General features: G+C 36.2%; 1 protein-coding gene across 1 annotated transcript in view; it reads left to right on the top strand.

Moving 5' to 3' along the window:
- Nucleotides 1-18455, top strand: part of LOC150105440 (uncharacterized) — a 763287-nt gene that overhangs the window by 94613 nt on the left and 650219 nt on the right. Inside the window, exon 2 of the mRNA XM_090394153.1 lies at nucleotides 5042-5156. Coding sequence (XP_090250279.1) covers nucleotides 5042-5156 — 115 coding nt within the window. The remainder of the gene's footprint in view (nucleotides 1-5041; nucleotides 5157-18455) is intronic.

The following is an 18455-nucleotide window of genomic DNA, read 5'->3' as shown; positions in this document are numbered from 1 at the left end:
TTTTGCTTGAAATAATGGGAAAGAAGATGACGCTATTTGGGTAGATGACTTTGACGATGCACACGAAGAAACTGTTCTCGATGCCAAAAGTAGTGATAGCGAGTAGGAGCTTCTTGGTAAGTCGCGCCATTTTCAGTTTTTTTTTTTTTTCTGAAAATTTTAGTTTCCGAAAATTCCCGAAACACGATTTTTTAGCATTAATTTTGGGAAAAAAAGTTAGAGTTATATTCAAGTAAATACAGTATTGTTTTTTAGCTTTCAAATTCTTACGTATGGATCATTGGTTAAAGATTGGATTTATAAAACCCCCAAAAGAGAGCAATAAGCAAATACAAGTAGCTGTAAACAACAAGAAAACGTTGATATTGCATCTGGATCAAATGAAATTGATAAGAGTGTGTCGGCTGACATCTCTAGAGAACCAAAATTTAAAAATAAATAATATTTTTTGTTTACATGAACATATAAATTCAAATAAAATAGATATTTAATTTTAAGTAATATTTTAAATTAATTTATTTATTTTAATTAATTAATGAATTTATTTTTTTAAAATTAATTAATTAGCGATACTTGGTAATAATGAAAATTTAAGAAGGGGTACGCGGATATCTGAAGTTTGAGAAACACTGATCTAGTCTTACAAAGATATACATATTTTTATTCAGTGACCGTCAGTGATGGATTAAAATTCTATACTGTCTTATCTGTTTCACTAAGAACTACCTCTGTGTACTTAGGTCAGAACCAGCTATACTTTTTTCCCCTCTGTTTTGAGCGAAGCGAGATGAAATTTTCTCCCTTACTGTGCTTCTTTCCTTCAAACACCTGGTTCACATAAAGGGATAAGCCCAATAATTAGTAATTAATTCTGGAGTTTTTAGAGTCAGCGATGTGCTAATGACCAGCTAAAAAACTGGCCAAAGAAGCCGTCATTAAGTTAATGGCAACTACTAAAAAACTCTCTATTAAAGCTTCATCCTTAACATGAGAAATGGGCCGCTCCGTAAAATCATCCTGCCATCTTTTTTTAAAATTTATTTTTTATGTTTTATTTTTTTATTAACCCACTTCGTGTGATATGAAATTAATGCAAAAACACACATGATATTTAAATGTAGCATTTAAATTACTTCTGGACTGTCATTAACAAATTAGTTCCCTAGGAATTTACAAAATGATGAGTTAAGCACTTAGGCTTAAAATGTAAGGATTACTCTTCTCTTGGGAGGTTCTTTTTTTTCTTTCTTTCTTTCTTTCTTTCTTTTTTTTTTTTTTGTATTAATAACAATCTTCGAAGGTTATCAAACTCGTCTCTTCTCTCATCCAGCCCTTTCACTGTATTTATGACTTACTTTACATAACGTTGTGGGTTGACCTATGGATAATTTCTCTGTATTGATGAATCCGCTCAATAATATTTGTTAATCATTAATTTTATTTTACTATATTTATTATGGGGTTAAATTACTTTTTAATTAATTTTTTTAAAAAATAAGGCTTGCTGGGTTTCGTAGAAAGCACCGCCAGTTCAAATGCTGTTATTCTATGTTACTATATTAACATTATAAAAATAGAAAAAAAATTCCCTGCTGAAAGGGTAGGTCAAAAGACTAGGATGTTTGATATTTTAATAGCAAAGAAAGCTGCTATTAGTTCCTTGAAATGCGAAAATTTGAAATACAGCATTTAAAGGACTGTGTCCTTTTTAATATAAACTTTTCATAAATTGATTCCATCTATGAAAGTTTTAGAACTGTTATAAATTTCAATTAAAATATTAAAACTTCAGATCTAACTTCTTTTATTGTACTTAATAATATAAAGATAAAAGGAATGTAGCAAAACTTTCATTCATTATTCGCCTTGCTGCTAATAAGAAATACATCACATCTACTACTAAACGACATCTATTGAGTCGACATGGCGTGTTTCGCTTGTAGTAAATTTGCTTTTTTGAAGGTCACAATGCTGCTGTTTTGTTTTCTCTTTATATTGACAGTTTGCTTAAGTCTAAGTTTAAAATTTAGATTTAATTCAAAATAAATTGCAATATTTTTATAACGTGTAATATCCCATTTAATTTAGTATAGTCATGATTCTTTAGTACAGTCGTCCATGCAGATTTTGTTCGTTTTCTCCCAGATTATATGATAGTTTCTTCTGTTTTATTGATTTTGTGATATATGACTACCCTGAACGAACAGTTTTTATGCTAGGCTTAAAATTATAGACATTACTTTCCTTATCTTATTATTATGGAAACATGAAACACAGAAATGTGTTGTTGCTATATCGTCTATGACATGCGTATATTTCTTAAGAAGCAAAAATGCTTAATATGATTTAACTTGCTAGGAGAGAGAGAGAGAGAGATATATACTCATGATATTGATCGGACATTAAAAATTCTTGATATACAGCAGTTCAAACGATTGAGCGTTCTTTCTTTTATGTAGACTGGGCCGATCTACTATAGGAAAAAAAACCTCCTTTCAGATTTGTTATTATTATTATTTTTTAATTATTATTACTTGTTTTTGTTTTTGGTAGCACGAACATTGACTTCCAAGAGCCACCTCTAAATTTCATAGTTGGAGTAATGCACTCTGGTAAGAGACATTCACCAGGCATCTACCACACCTATTCTTCTGCTTGGTAGGGGGTGTGGTGGGATTCATCGCTCCATAACACAGGTTTTCAAGCTTCAACGTCCCACTGTATACGCTTTTTGCACCACAGAGGACAACGCAGTATGATGGTTCGGGTAATGTGGGGCTTGCATATTACAGTCCTACTATGGAAGCCCACGTTTTGAGCCTTGGTTCTGAATGCTTTTGTGCAGATTCGTGTTCCAGTCGATGCCCGGAACTCCGCATTCAGTGTGTCGACTGATAGTTTTTACATATTATCTTTCGTCACCCTACGTTCACGTTCAGTAAGTGTGGTGGGTCGTCCACTGCGGATAGCACTTGCAGTTGACTCCCTGCGCTTCCATCTCAGTATGTTATGACTAATCGTTGACCAGCGATGGCCCAATTTATCAACAGTTTGCCGAAAAGATACGCCTGCAATATGGAATCCTATCTCAATGGCTCTTTCAAAACTACCAGTTTCCTTCTCGCAGCCATTTCAACCGGATACAGTTACACTGACTTAGGAGCATCATATTCCTCCAATTTATACCAGCTACAAACTCGTGGCTCGTTACATATCACGATGCATCTTGCCAATGAGTGTGTGTGTGGCGGGGGGGATGCTGGTTGACTTGTTTCTAAGCAGAGTATGCACACACACACACACACACACACACACACACACACACACACACACACACACACACACACACACACACACACACACACACACACATATATATATATATATGAAATGTTTTGAAATCAGGCTCTTGATTTACAGAAATATCTTACATTCTAACAACATAATATGCAGAGAATAGAATTATGGAATTATGCTAAACTGCGACACAACATAAAATTGTCTATTCTCTTCAGCCTTATGGCTGGTGGGTCAGCAATACGCTACTCTACCAGGGAGATGATTATGAAGCAAGGCGGTCTCCCGTTGCCTTCCTTGCCGTAAGTATATTTATGACTATAGCCGTGTGTGTTCACAGGACCGGTTTGCCTGTTTTGAGGGATGAAAAACCCGAGTTACCGGGTGTGTGTGTGTGCGGGGGACCCTCCACCTCAGACTGATTAACTCGCCTTTAGTCGAAAGAGACCAGATAAAGGTTCCTCACGTTATGAACAGGAAACGAACCCAGGTCTTTCCGACCAAAGGACTTCGTCTATATCGACTGAACTACAGAGACTCCAACTCATAAAGTTAGTGAACATGTGTTTATTTAAATAATTAATTACACTCGGATTAAGATTTACACATTTAGAAAAATAAATATTTTCTCCTTTGAGATTATATTCGAAACTGTTCATTCTGGTTCCCGTAACAGTCAGTGGTTATAGAGGTCCGACCAGATGGAACAGTTTCTTATTCCAGATATGTCTGTCCTGAGTATTCGTTGCTGTTTCATGTCATTGTATGCCAGTTCTATTAAGGGCTTGTTTGATAGTTTCGATTAATCTCATTGGCTCGTACCTCTTTATCTAACACCTTATGGATTACTTATCATAATTTTATTGACCAAGCAAACATCGCGCTTTTTGACAACCTAACCAAACGATCATAGTCTTTCCTTATACAGGATAATGTTAAATGTTGCTGACCACTCCTTCGATGTTTCTCATCATTATTCAGGAAGTGAACCTTCCTCACTTCCTAAATACTCCTTAAATACCGTTGATCAAAGCATTTGATTTGCGCGCTCTGCATGACTACCCACTTCCCGCTTCTAACTGTTAACGTTTTATTATAGAAATCACTGTCTATTAAAATATTTCGAAGACTTTAAACGAGGCAGTCATTCAGTTTATTATTTTCTGCAAGAATGAAAAAATAATCTAATTTTCTTGAGAAAGCAACGACCTTTTTTTTTTTTTTTAATGAGAGAGAGAGATATATAAACATCTTTATGAGAAATCAATAAAATTTATAATTTGTGATAGTTTTACTCCAAACCTTTTAGGCAGCTTTGGCTATAATTGTACACATGCAAAAACATCTCTCTTACTGGTTTTAAATCTGTTCATGAAGATTCGCGAAACTGCACTTAAAATTCTTAAAATGCTGTTATTGAATTTAACAATTATTCTCAAGTAAGCTCTTGAACACCAGCTATATAAATGCAGTTTCTTCTATCCTATTCGCTATTCTTTCATTCACTACTCTTGCAAGTGAACCAGCTTAATAGCTTATTTTAACCGCTCCACAATTTATATTCTCTAAAGACCTTCTTTCTTTAGGATAACGTAGGCAAACAGTTGTTCGCATCCTTTCGTCATTCCTAAATAACCTGTAGCTGTTAATCTTTAACTTCCAGTAATTAATCTGCTATTTAGTAATGACAGCCACCATCTGTTAACAGGTAATTGCAATACATTTTATTTATTGACTTCTCTAGGCTCACCATGGCTGCGGGGATGTTTCCATGGAAACCTCTCATCCATCCTTCAGGGACCAGTTAGTGTGCCTGTTAATACGACATTTTTATGCCTAGAAGCTTGCAAGACACAAAGGTAAGAGAGAAATGTAGTTTTAATAATAAATTTCGTTTGTTTGCTTTTAAGTAATCCAGAAACTTTAAGAGTCCAATTTTGTACAACTACTTTTAAAGTTTAGGTAAGCGGTTTTTAGTGCCTCTCTCTCTCTCTCTCTCTCTCTCTCTCTCTCTCTCTCTCTCTCTCTCTCTCTCTCTCTCTCTAGTGCGCCTTCCCTTCTCAAGACAAGGAAAGTTACTTATTTTCTCAATGCTAAAAATTAAATAATGTAATGTTTTTTTTTTTTTTATTAATTTGAGTATGCAAAGTACTAGCCATTTTTTCATTATTTATCGTTTATCTTCTTTTCCTTATATGCTTGTGACTTTTCGATTATCAATGCTTTTATTTTTCTGTTATTATTGTTTTTATTCTTATATCACAGGACGTGTTATTTGTCAACTTTTATGACTCCGTCGGTTTTTTTTTTTTTTTCATTCCTTTCTATTTTGAAATAGCCTTTTCTTTTGACAGAGTATTCGGTTTTATTTTTGGTTATATTTTATACCGAACCTACGACTTTTATGCTATGTTAGTATCTTATCTTAAAAAATTGTCTGCTATTAGAGCTGAAAATTATTATGATTATGTATAGTTTTGTGCTTGTAAAGAACTTAACACTTTCATTGCCAAGCTGAAAACTGGAATTTCGTGTGGTGGCCAAATTTTTTTTATTTTTTTATTTTTTTATTTAGTTAGCGACGTCAACGCGATAACGCGTGATCGGCCGTTTGGTGAGAACTCGCATCGCGCGATATCGCGTGATTGGAAATGAACGTGTTAAGGGTAGTGCTGTATTACTCAGAGCAGATGTTAGGGCTTTCTTCTTTCCCATATGCTGCTTTTCACTTCAAATCGCTGTTTTCTCCCCCGTTTCCATAGTGCAGTCGGAAGTGTGACTTTAGATTGGAAAGGCTTGGGTTTGAATGTCATATAGGACTCAGGGAACATTTATAACGGCTTTTCATCTAAAGCAGTGTTTCTCAACCTGTGGTCTGCGACGATGGGACAGGTGGTCCTCAGGCAGACTTAAATTAATTAAATAAATATTTTTTTAAATTATCCAAACAAAACAAATTAAAATTGAATAAGTAAAGATTATTGAAATCAAATGGAGCCTTAAAAAACCAACAAATAGCGTCAGAATGTACAAAGGCGGAAGCAATAAAACTATATTGTTCTTCACTTCACCCCCTCTTTTATTATTCGTCATTCTGCCGCTAAATTTGAAACTGCAGAATGACGAATAATAAAAGAGGAGTAAAGTGAAAAACAATATACTTTTATTGCTTCCGCCTTCCCTTGCTGTTTTGTAAGATTTGATGTGAACATGTGTTATCCACTTTTCAATCAATTACTTGTTATTTATTGATTTTTATTATTGAAAATTTCCTTCAACCAAGGCTCAGTATATCTTCAGAAGTGTTAAGTGATACTTGAACAAAGTGTGTCTTGAGTTAACCCCAGTATTTATATATTTTTCGAAACGTTTTTTTAATAATGGAAAAATGGCTTAGAACTAGGTCTTTGAAAAGAAGAGCAAATGAAACAGCCTAACCCTAATTGCAATACACGTGTTGTAACGGCCAGTAAAGCTGATACTATTAAAGAAGAAGAAACAAGCAGTTCAAAGAAAAAATACAGTAGGAAATATAATAGTTCATATTTGGAATTCAGGTTTACTTGGTGTGGAGATAAAGGTGAACAGAAACCTCAAGGTGTTTTGTGTTATGAAGTGTTGTCGAACGAGTGCATGAAACCTGCGAAACTCCGACGACATTTAGAAACTAAACATTGTGATGTGAAAAATAAGCCAACTGAATTTTTTCAGCGACGCTTAGGGACATTAAATCATGGGAAAGATATAATTTCAGCCATGGGTTCCATTAATAGCAAAGCACTGGAAGCATCCTATCTCTTAAGTTTGCGCATAGCGAAAACAGGGAACCTCATTCTATCGGGGAAAATGTACTACTTCCAGAAATAAAAGATGTGGTAAAAACTATGTTTGGCAACAAGTTACTAAAAGATGTTGATTTGATTCCTCTTTCAAATGACATTGTCGGTCGCAGAATTAATGATATGGAAGATGACATAGAATCTCAGTTAATCGAATGAGTTAAGAAGAGCCCTTATTATGCATTACAAATAGATGAGACTACTGATGTTACAAATGATGCGCAGTTAATATGCTACGTAAGATATGCGCATCATAACAACATTCATGATGATATTCTATTTTGTAGAACTTTGTCATCCAGAACAACTGGAGAAGAAATATTTCACACTCTCGATAATTACATAATACACAAAGGGATCCAGTGGGTAAAATGTATAGGCCTCTGTTCGGATGGAGCTCACGCCCTTATAGGCAGGCATAGTGGGGTTGTTTCTAAGGTCAAAGAAGTAGCTCCGGATATGAATTGGGTGCATTGTTTCATACATAGGGAAGCGTTAGCCTCCAAAGGAATGCCACCAGAATTTAAAACTGTGCTATACAACGCTGTCAAGCTAGTTAATTTTATTAAAGCTCGACCGCTAAATAACAGGTTTTTTCAGTACTCTGCGATGAAATGGGCAGTGAATATACACAACTTTTGCTTCATTCTGAAATTTGCTGGCTTTCCATGTGCAAGGTTATTTCAATTAACGCACGAAGTTTTATTTGTCAATGAACGTAATTCTGATTTTGCATCACTTCTTGTTGACGAAGCATGGTTATCAACACTATCCTATCTTTCAGACATTTTTACGAAATTAAATGAACTAAATCTCTCCCTTCAGGGAAATTTTTTAACTGTTCTTGATGCCTACGACAAAATAAAGGCATTTGAGAAAAAACTGGTTTTATGGATTAATTATGTAAAAGACAGACAATTTGCACCTTTTCCAACATTGGAATCCTTTTTGGAATTCCAATGTTGGAAAATAATATTTTTGTTCATTTTGAGTTTGTGGAAAGGGTTTGTGACCACCTCAAAAATCTGAAAGGAATTTTGAAACATATTTTCCGAATAACTTTTATAAGAAATTTCTGTGGGTTCGCTATCCATTTCAGGCTTGCAGTCATGAGAACGACCTTTCATTATCGACAAAGGAACAGTTAATTGAGCTTTCAAGTGACAGTTGACTTAAAATGCAATTCCGTGATCTTGGTTTTGCTCGATTTTGGATCTCGTCTTCAATGAGAAGTGAATTTCCGAAATTATCTGAAGAAGCATTGAAAATCGTCCTGCAGTTTTCTACAACCTATCTTTGTGAGAAAGGATTTTCATCTCCTTCAAATAAAAACAAAATACAGAAATCGTCTTAGTGTGTGTTCCGATCTTCGACTGAAGTTGACCAGTATTGAGCAAGATATCCAGCAACTCTGCAAGGGCCAAGAAGCTCAACCATCCCATTAAAAGTAACTAGTAGCATAATTATATCATATTATTTATTTGTTTAATAAAAATTACAACTTTGTTCAATGATGATACACTTTTAATCTTTACTTTCAATTTAATTAATTATGTTGCCAAATCTTTCAAAACATGCTTTTAGATTTATTATGTTATAAATGGCACAGTTTTTCCGAAATGTTGGTAATTCCTACATAGTTTTCTTTAAAAAAATTACAAAAAGTCAAAACGACGTATAGGGAAATAAATTAAAAACACTATTTATTTTTGAAGTAAACCTTTAATTCCAACATTCTAAAATGTTATTTTTCTTGCTTTTCTGTTCGCAAAATCGTCGATTACATTGTCGAAGTCTATTTCATCACTCAGTTGCTGTTTTATAGACCGTAAGGCAAGATTTCATAAACGCCAAAAAAGGTGCCCCACAGGGGCGGATTCCCCCCCCCCCCCAGCTACGCCTCTGTAACTTAGTGGTCCGCAGAATTGTTTTAGACATTTTACTAGCCCTTGGCCTTAGAAAGGTTGAGAAACGCTGATCTAAAGGATGGTTAATTAGACTTATACGGGGTGACAGTAGTTTCCTTTCGGAAAGTTTTTTTTTCCCCCCTCCGCAAAACAGACGATTAGCCAAAGATTACAGAAAGTTAACAGATATAATAACAAAACATTAGAGATAGGGTGATGAGAAATTAACCCTGCCATTCCCCGTGCAGAGGCCCAAACCGAACGCTGACGGTAAATAGGCAGACATCGGGGATTCCCAACAGTGTATCGCAATCGACGAACATGGGTAAATGTGATTATATTTGCGACTCGATCATGGACGTATTATTGGCATAAGACAGATGGGCCATTCTTTCGCTGTCACCCTAAGGGGTTCACAAGGACAACCGTATCAGTGATCCATAGTGAGTATACCTTTCGCGATGCACGTTTTGAGGAAGACAATGGAGAAAAACGAGACTCCCTATTTCATTCAGAAAACACTTTTTTTGTGGACTAGCTGGATAGCCGACTGTTGGTTAGGCCAGCGCATCACACGGACTGATCATGTAGAAGGAAGAATAGTTCAAAATACCTGACTCATTACTAACTGGGAGAATATGCCTATGGTCTACACTCAATCAAACTGGTGTCCTTTAAATTTCATTTTCAGTTTTGGAAATGCCTGCCGGTGGCGGCGAATATGGCGGGTGATCGAGCATTGTGGTGGATTTGGAAGAAAAACTGTTTCATGTGTACGCATAACGTGCAGAAACATCATGCACCCAAAGTCAGCAACTGACCTTTCGCTAGTGTCGTAAGTCGATTCAGACGTTGCATGACACGGGGATAGTACTGACTGATAACTGTTTGGCCCTCCGGAACAAAACCCTTATGAACAGACCTTCCTAGTCATGGATCGTCTTGTGTTGAATCCGTACCATTTCGAAACCGTGTGAACCACCCCAAAACAAACTCGTGCATGTGATCATCCCAGCATACCGTTTTAAGATAAATATTTCTGAGGTTGACTTGGCAGTTTAAAATAAAAAATTTTTATTTTAAAAAAATTTTATTTTTATTTTTTATTTTTATTTTATTTTAAAATTTTTATTTTAAAATAAAATAAAAATCTGAAGGTGAGTTAGCCAGCCTCATTCGTACGTAGAGGGCCCTTTTTTTCGCCCAGAAACTCGGGTTTCATCCCGCAAATCATCCAGAAGGAGGTCGTGCATCTTTTATGTCTGCACACGCAATGTGCAGACATAAAAGACTGGAATAAGGATAGTCGGATCTAGTTTTGTAAGCTTGCGTGGTCGTCGGTGTGGGTCTACTTATAAGCGTAAAACAGAAAATCTCCTAGTGTACTTGACCTTTTCTTTACTTGATGTTTATAACTTAGAATGGTTCATGTACCTGAATGAACTTCAGGATTGTCGTTGATAGGAAAATAAATATAATGGGATATTTTTTGTCTGTTATTCCTTCATAGTAAACATTGAGAATGCTGTCAAACTGTAGTGGGACATTTTGCATCCCCAAGGTGAATGGTTAACGACCTCAGAAAGATCAACCGAAAGAAGAAAGCATTCATTATTGCTACTTGCAGATGCGGTATGATAAATAATCTAACTCTGAATCGTTTCGTCTGTACTTGCAATTTAATCCATTTCTGATTGGTGTGTGTGGGTCGGGCATGTTAGTCGTTTCTGCGATCTTTTTTCCAAAGTTCCACGGAAATGAGAAGTATAAAGAAAACCACGGCTCCATTAGAAGAACCCAAAGATGAACAGGGAAGACAGTTTCAGCATCATATCTTACCATTCTTTCAAAGCAATACTAGTTTGGTGAAGCTATAAAGTCAGATGGGTAACGTAAAACATAAAGGTACCAATACAATATCGTTTACAGGCTTGCACGCAAAACTGCCGTAATGTCAGTTAAGCCTAAAGAGAGCAATGATTGATGATAGTAGCTTTCTGTCTTCGTAGAATGATGGAGAGATCGTTTTCTTAGCTGCAGTAATTGTTCGAATGGTAAGCCAAACATAGGACTGGCAAGTTGCGGACTTCCTCATGCTGCTTTTCTTCTCAAAAGTACGCCTCACTAACTTTTAGGGCCGTCTTGGCCAATAGATTTCTTTTCGTCTTCCTGTGCATTGTAGAAAAAAAAAAAAAATGCTTCCGTTCACGACGACATAAGAATATCGATAGATAAGGAAGCAACTCTAGCCTGCCGTCTTTGTGACGATATTCCTTTGCCTTCTCTAAAAATGATCGTACCGAAGTATTTTTTTAAAAATATGTTTGTGTCTGTATTATCCCTGAAATAAATGCACTATAATTTCTTCTGTCAAATATAATTAACTTTTCTTGATTCATTCTAAATTTTAGATCCAGAAATGAATCTAAAAGAATGATTTAAAAAAAAAAATTTTTTTTGCAGTCTTTCCAAGCCCCATAATACACTATATTTACATATTTCATTCAAGGTTGTTACAGAAGACTCATCGAATTTCAATGATCAGATGACTAGGAAACTCGTAGCCAAATAAACAAGATAAGTCTGTACGTGAATTTTTACTTTCTTTTGTTAACTGGAAAGCTTGATGTTTCTTGGTGTCTCACTGACTTTGCTTTCTGAACTTGAGTTCACAGTGAAGTCCCGAGGGCAAAACTGCGTAATTTTTTAAGATACACATTTTCATTTTCGTATCTAGTTTAAAATTTTCACCCCTCTTTCCCCCTAAAAACAACAACAACAAAAATTCTGTTCTCCAGAGAGGGATAGAGAGAGAGAGAGAGAGAGAGAGAGAGAGACTTGAAATCTAGTTGCGGTTTTGTTGCTGGTGGTATCTCTTTCTGTGCAAAAGAGCCGCTAGGAATGCTCCAAGCAATTTTATTGTAGAAGAAAATTTTAGCTCCTGCTGTCAGAACATCTGTCTTCTTTAATCTTTGACCAACCACTTATCTACATCCTGCAAGTGTTGTTATGGTGACCCGTAGAAACATTTCCTGTCGAAGAATGTATCAAACTGCAATACTGCAAGACACTTGTACTGAGTGCCCTCCTGTTATATTGGACTCTAATTAAGAAAATTCTTAAAAAAATGGGGAAGACTTTTTATTTGGTCTTCTAAAATATATTCCAAATAAAGGTTTTACGTTTGGGAAGACGAAATTACTTAATTGGGCTATGCAGTCTTAAATAAAATAAAATAAAGCTTTTCGATTTTAACTTTAAATATTTGGAAGACAAATTGAGTGACTGAATAAATTCTTTTTCCAAATGTTGGAATAGGCCATCTGTTTTGCGTTGAGTATAATCACTCAGGTGGAAGACATATTTCCGCGTTGTTGCTATATCATTACCTGTCTGTAAACAAATGCACTCGAAACAAACTGTACGTTTAAATAAAAAAAAAATGCTAATAATGAAAGGATACGGCGGAAATACAAGTCTAATTACGACGTTTACTCCCCCCTAAAAAATCGATAAATAATAACTGCCGGCTTTATTGATCTTACGTTTGAGTCGGCATGGAGAGTGTCAGACTTTGCTACCCTAGCTGTGAGTAGTGAGATTGTCCTTTGCATGCCTACAAGCTACAAAGTGAACATGGATGCAGTAATTACATATCTGATGTAAAATGTTCGGTGTGTCGACAGTTAATGCTAGGTGTTACTAGGAAAAGCCAGATATATACACAGTCTCACGAATAAAAATAACTGGATAGTTACCGCTTTTGTCTTAACAGTACGCCAATCGATTGAAGAAGGCACACATTGCATTTTAATAAGCGAGTTCGTTTTAAACCTTAGAAACTCCTTTTCCTCCTCTTCCGTATGTGACTTCTTAAATGCCATTCATACTTTCATTTTCACTCTTCCAAGATATCTTTTGTTTACAAGACTTCAAGCGATTGCTGCTGTTTTGTGGGCGTGTACAGTGCAGCTTCAACTAATGCCTTATAAAAATCATTAATACAGTAGTAGTCTAAATAAGAATTGGTCTCAGTTTATATTCATATCTTGTTCCATGCAGCATATTTGATAGCAGAAAATTAGGCTTATATACAGTTTAGTACATGAAAGTGTTTTCCCCCCTCCTGATGGATACTGGAGTGGTATTCTCAAGATAAAGTGCTCTCGACAAATAGAGCGCATAGATCAATAATACAACTTGTATAAAACCTATTTGTTTTGGTACATAGGATAGTTCGACTTGGCAACTAAGGGTGGCCGAACTTCGCGAGCCCCAGGATATTTTCTAAAAAAAAAAAAATAAAAAAATAAAAAATGGTATTAAAATAATCAAATATAAATAACGATTTATATATTTATTTAAATATTAAATATATACTATATAGAGTATAACAATAATATGAAATTAAATTTTAAAGTAGACACTTAAATGCATATATGTATTATTGCCACCGAAAAGTATATACAGTGTATGTATCATGAATTTTTGTCTTTTGTTATAAACACAATAAAAACCAAAATTGCATCGAGAGCCACAGCGGACAACCTCGCTTGCCGAGATTTGCCCACCGCCACCGCTGGAATATTCCATGCTTTTGCCACAAAATGTTGGCGTTAAGTCGATTGTTAGTCGAATAATAAAACTGTGAAATTTGGGTGAAACGTGGGTGCTACGTTTCAGTCTGGCGTTAATAAAATTTCTAAGGTTACTAAAATTGTACTGTCAGAAATCCAAAAATAATCATAATCTACTTTTATATATCCATCTTTTCTTAGGGGATTAAGTGATCTTGCAGAAAATTCAAATTTGACATGATTATTCTATCGTATGACAGAATGCCTGTATAATATACTAACTATGGAGACAATTCTCGGTTTAAGAATGCACTCCACAATTGGTGAAATTGATAAAAATATTTCAGAACAATCTACAATATTTTTTTTTTTGTTTTATGGATAAAATTCTCATTAAATTAAAAAAAATGCGAAATCGAGCAGCAAAATAAATAAATTAGAATCTGCATCGACATTAGTCTGGAACCGCCACTTTAATTGTTAAAGTGGCGAAACTAATAAATTATTTACAAGGACTATATTTACTGCATAAATTGCCTTCAAAGTGTATATAATGCGTTTATCGAAGCAGTTTCCCCTAGGTATTTCACCAAAAAATAATTACCTTCACCAAAACAGTGGTCACAATATACTCTACTCGAAAAGAAGTCAACGGACTATCCCCTTGGGCAAGGTGCATCGTGCTACGTAACGAGTCACGTGTTTGTAGCCGATATGAAGTGGAGAAATTTGATGTATCCAAGTCATTTTCCTTCGTGCTCCCTGCACGAAGTAAATTTACGGAGTTAGAAAGAGACGTTGTGATAGGATGCCATATTGCAGACCTGCCTCTTCGGCAAATTGTTGACAAATTGGGCCATCACAGGGCAACAATCAGTGATACTGTACTGAGATGGAATCACAAGGAGTCAACTGCAAGTGCTATCCTGAGTGGACGACCCACCGAACGTAACCATAAGGTGCTATGAAGGATATGTTAAAACTGCATCAACTTTCACGTTGAATGCGGAGCTGCGGGCATCGACTGGAACACGAATCTGCACAAAAATATTCAGAACCGAGACTTACAACATGGGTTTCCATGGTAGGACTAGGACCGCAATATGCAAGCCCCACATTACCCGCACCAACTTCGTTCTTTAGTGGCTCAAAGAGTGTGTACAGTAGGACGTGAAAGCTGTGCTATGGAGCGAGAATCGCGCCATACCCTCTACCGAGCAGATGTGGCGGATGCCGAGTGAATCTCACCTACCAGAGTGCATAACCCCCAACTACGAAATTCGGAGATGGCAGTGTGATGGTATGGTCATGTTTTTAAACTCTGTTTGTGGTGCCACGAACGTTGAACGCCGAGATGTATTCTGAACAGTGCAATACTTCATACTTTGTGGTGTTTATACAGAACTGAGTCTCAGCAAGACTGCACCATGTTTTAAGGCTGCTTCTGTAATTGCGTTGTTTGTGAACATGAACGTCACCACATTTGACTGATCTGAACAGAGCCCTAATCTCAACCCTATAACATCTATGGGATGAACTTGAAGCATCTGATGAGGTCAAGGCACGTCCACTCCACAACAGTCCAGGACCTCAGGCACGTAATATGCCTACTGAAGAATGGTTCAAAATTCCCATTGATCGCTATCATGAAAACGATCAATGGGATAGCTTGTGGAAAGTATGCCCCGTACAATTGCTGCAGTCATCGCAGCGAAAGGAGGTCCTACATCTTATTAAGGTGGGCGTCATGGCTGTTTGTTCCTCACACTATGGTGTCAGTTGACTTCCCTTCAACTAGTTTTATTGAGCTTAAGAAATCTTAGAAAAATATTTCTAAGAGTATTTGCATTTCAACATCTTATGTTGCTTTCATATTCCTTTATTTACTTCAAACATGTTTATTTTCTAGGAAATTTCAAGACTGAGACGCTGTTCAAAAGAGATTATAAATGCACAACGTTTTCAGGATGTATGTGTGTGTAGGTAGGGGAGAAGGGGGATTCTGATTTTGTGACACTGTCTACCAAGAGAAAGGGGGAGGGTCTTAGAATAAAATTTTCTGCCTTTTTATGTCAGTATTTTTCTTTTCTTTATCTATTCGTCTCGCGTTTTTCGCATTGCAGAGAGTAATATACATTTGCACTATTTAGACATAGTGGACATTAGGAATGTTAAAGAAGCGATACTTATTAAATAAATTAATCATGTGCATCCTTTTCCTTATTATATATATCGGCTTTCACCTGATGTGACTTGGCTTCATATTAACAACATATTGTGATATGCTGAGGGATTAACATTTATGCAAAAACCCTACTCATCATGCAAAAAATGTACTCACCCAAGACTCTCCTCCTCCTTTTTTTTTTTTTTTTTTTATTTATTTATTTTTTTTTTTTTTTAATACTAGGTTATAATACGCTAATAGGAGTTCCACAAAACGATTGATAGTGCCGTACCTTTGTTGAATAAGGTTTTTTTTTTTTTTCTTAAATAAACTTCTCTTTTCTCCAGTATGCGGCTACTCGGCACTGGCAGCGTATTTGCTGAGTCTTGGATATGATAAGAAGCTTATTAGTTTTTTCACCATAATCTGCTATATAGATAGAATAGGTTGTTTTTTTTTTTTTTCGCACTCCTTCCACCCTCCACCAATTATATTAAACAAAAAATATTCTCATCATTAGTTTCTTTTCGCAAATACTGTTTTTTTTTTTCACTCACATAGAGTAATCGTTCATATCTTTTGCATTTTAGAAAGTTTTAGAAATATACCTGTAAAGGACAGTTTATTAAATCACAGTCAAGCTTGAAATTTTAACTACTTTCATGAATGTATATATAGCTGTTGCAAATGGAAACGTGCTGTTCTTGAAAGTACCGCACAGTGGGTGAGGAAAGAAGGGAAAAAAGACTTCCCCCCCTCCCTCACTTGTAGCAGCTGCACTGTCTACCGGAAATGAGTTTGACAGCACAACAGATGGAGAGATTGCGTATCATATACCTTTAGGCGTGGCTAAATATGCCTGTGTCAAGGTGTGTCTCTGTGCGTGTGTTATTAAGAGCACCCCCCCCTCCCGTATTATTCCCATTGTCATGGTCCCGCACGTGTCATGCTTTTCTCCTGCAGGTGCACTTTGTCCCTGACTGTGGGTTCACCATCTCGATCGGTGCATGGGCTGTCACAGCGGTCAGCGGCTCGTGACAAAATTAATTCCCCTACACCACCGACACTCTCTGTTTAGGCGTTCTCTGAAAGCGGCAATCTGAAGACTGCTATTAGGTTATCATCGTTGGCTGACGACTGTCCCGGCGGATAGAGGTACTCGCCGGAAAATGGGTTCCGACAGTTTCCCCGCACTTGAGCGGTTGGCCAGCGTGAAGAGCAGCGAGCCATAAGTCGTGGATTGGGTGTTGAAAGTTTGCCGAAGCACGGACCATTGTGGCGGATACGTCTAGCGGAATAAGGCCAATCTAGGTGACAGTTTGTCTCCACTGGCAGACTCAGCTTAAAGGGCTACTGCGGAATGTTAAGACGAAACAGCGATGGGATGAAGTCCATTTACAGGGCATATTGATTTAATGCCTACCACATGAAAGTAATCTGGAAATGGAAAATAGAGTTAAGGGAAACATTCGCGAGCAACTGTGTAAAAGTTCCTGCTAGGCATCCCTACATTGAGAAATTATTCGTGTGTGCGTGCTCGCACTTGGCATGTTGTCTCTGACACGAAGACATATCCAGTTTTACTTCATCTTTTTTTTTTTTTAAAAAAAAGAATATTACCTTACAGGATTTACAGAGAACGCAAACATAAATGATAACGCCAACATAACCAAACAAAATGAACGGTTGTTCTTCTTCTGGGATAACCCTAGAAAATCGTTATTATTCCTTCTACTGTCATTGCCATCATTATATGAGCCATGCCAGCGCTCTGTGCTTCCTTTCCTGTTGTTCAAGATGAAACTTTACCTAATGTTGTAGAGGAAAAAAAATAACCCTATTGCAATCAATAAAATTATTAATTGCAATAGGGTGCAATTAATAAAAGTATTAATTGCAATCAGTTAGACATTCCAATATCTGAAATAAAGGTTTCAGTTTATACTCGCACCTCATGCAGTTTCTTTGTGTTTGAATGCAATTATTGCAGTTATAGCCAATATGCGAATTCTTTGTAATAAAGTTTGGAAGAAAGTTTTACAATTTTCAGATATAGCATATACCACAGTTTAACTGCATACTATTCACATACCTACGTTTAATGCATCAATGCCTTTTGCCCACCCATTAAACTTGAGTATAATATGCGACTAAGGAGAAATTAACGTGTTTTGATATCAGTTTTCACCTGACATTAATCGTTTATATGATGGTGATGAAATTTATGTTGCATTTCTGAAATAGTAAAAGCAGTTCAGAATGGACACGAGAGTAGTTTTCTTTGAAAACGACAATGGCCTACTCATTACTGTAAAATGCGAACCTGCAGCAGTGCATTCAAGTTTCACTTGCTTGGTTAGTAAAACTTCATTGCACTTGTGGGAATGCCGAATAAGTGGCAGTAACGATGCGCTAAAAATGTCTTATGTAAATGATATTTATTACTCTAGGTTTGTTTGCATTGAAAGAAACCGAAGTTTGGGACTATGGTACGTGATTGTCAACAAGCAAACCTGTATAATAAAGATGTTAAGCGGTATTTATTACACGTGTTGCTTTCAGAAGTGTGCCAACTCCACATATTTGATAAATGCGGTAGGCGTTAAAAATAAAATCTAAAATGTTTCAAAGTATTTTAGTGTTGTACTAATAGAAGTTCGACTGATGA

Source organism: Typopeltis vanoorti, chromosome 6, assembly GCF_054136105.1.
Source record: "Typopeltis vanoorti isolate ZY-2024b chromosome 6, IOZ_Tvanoo_1.0, whole genome shotgun sequence".
NCBI classification, from domain to species: domain Eukaryota; kingdom Metazoa; phylum Arthropoda; class Arachnida; order Uropygi; family Thelyphonidae; genus Typopeltis; species Typopeltis vanoorti.
The sequence above is the reverse complement of the archived record's forward strand: the minus strand, read 5'-3'. Positions and strand labels throughout refer to the sequence as shown.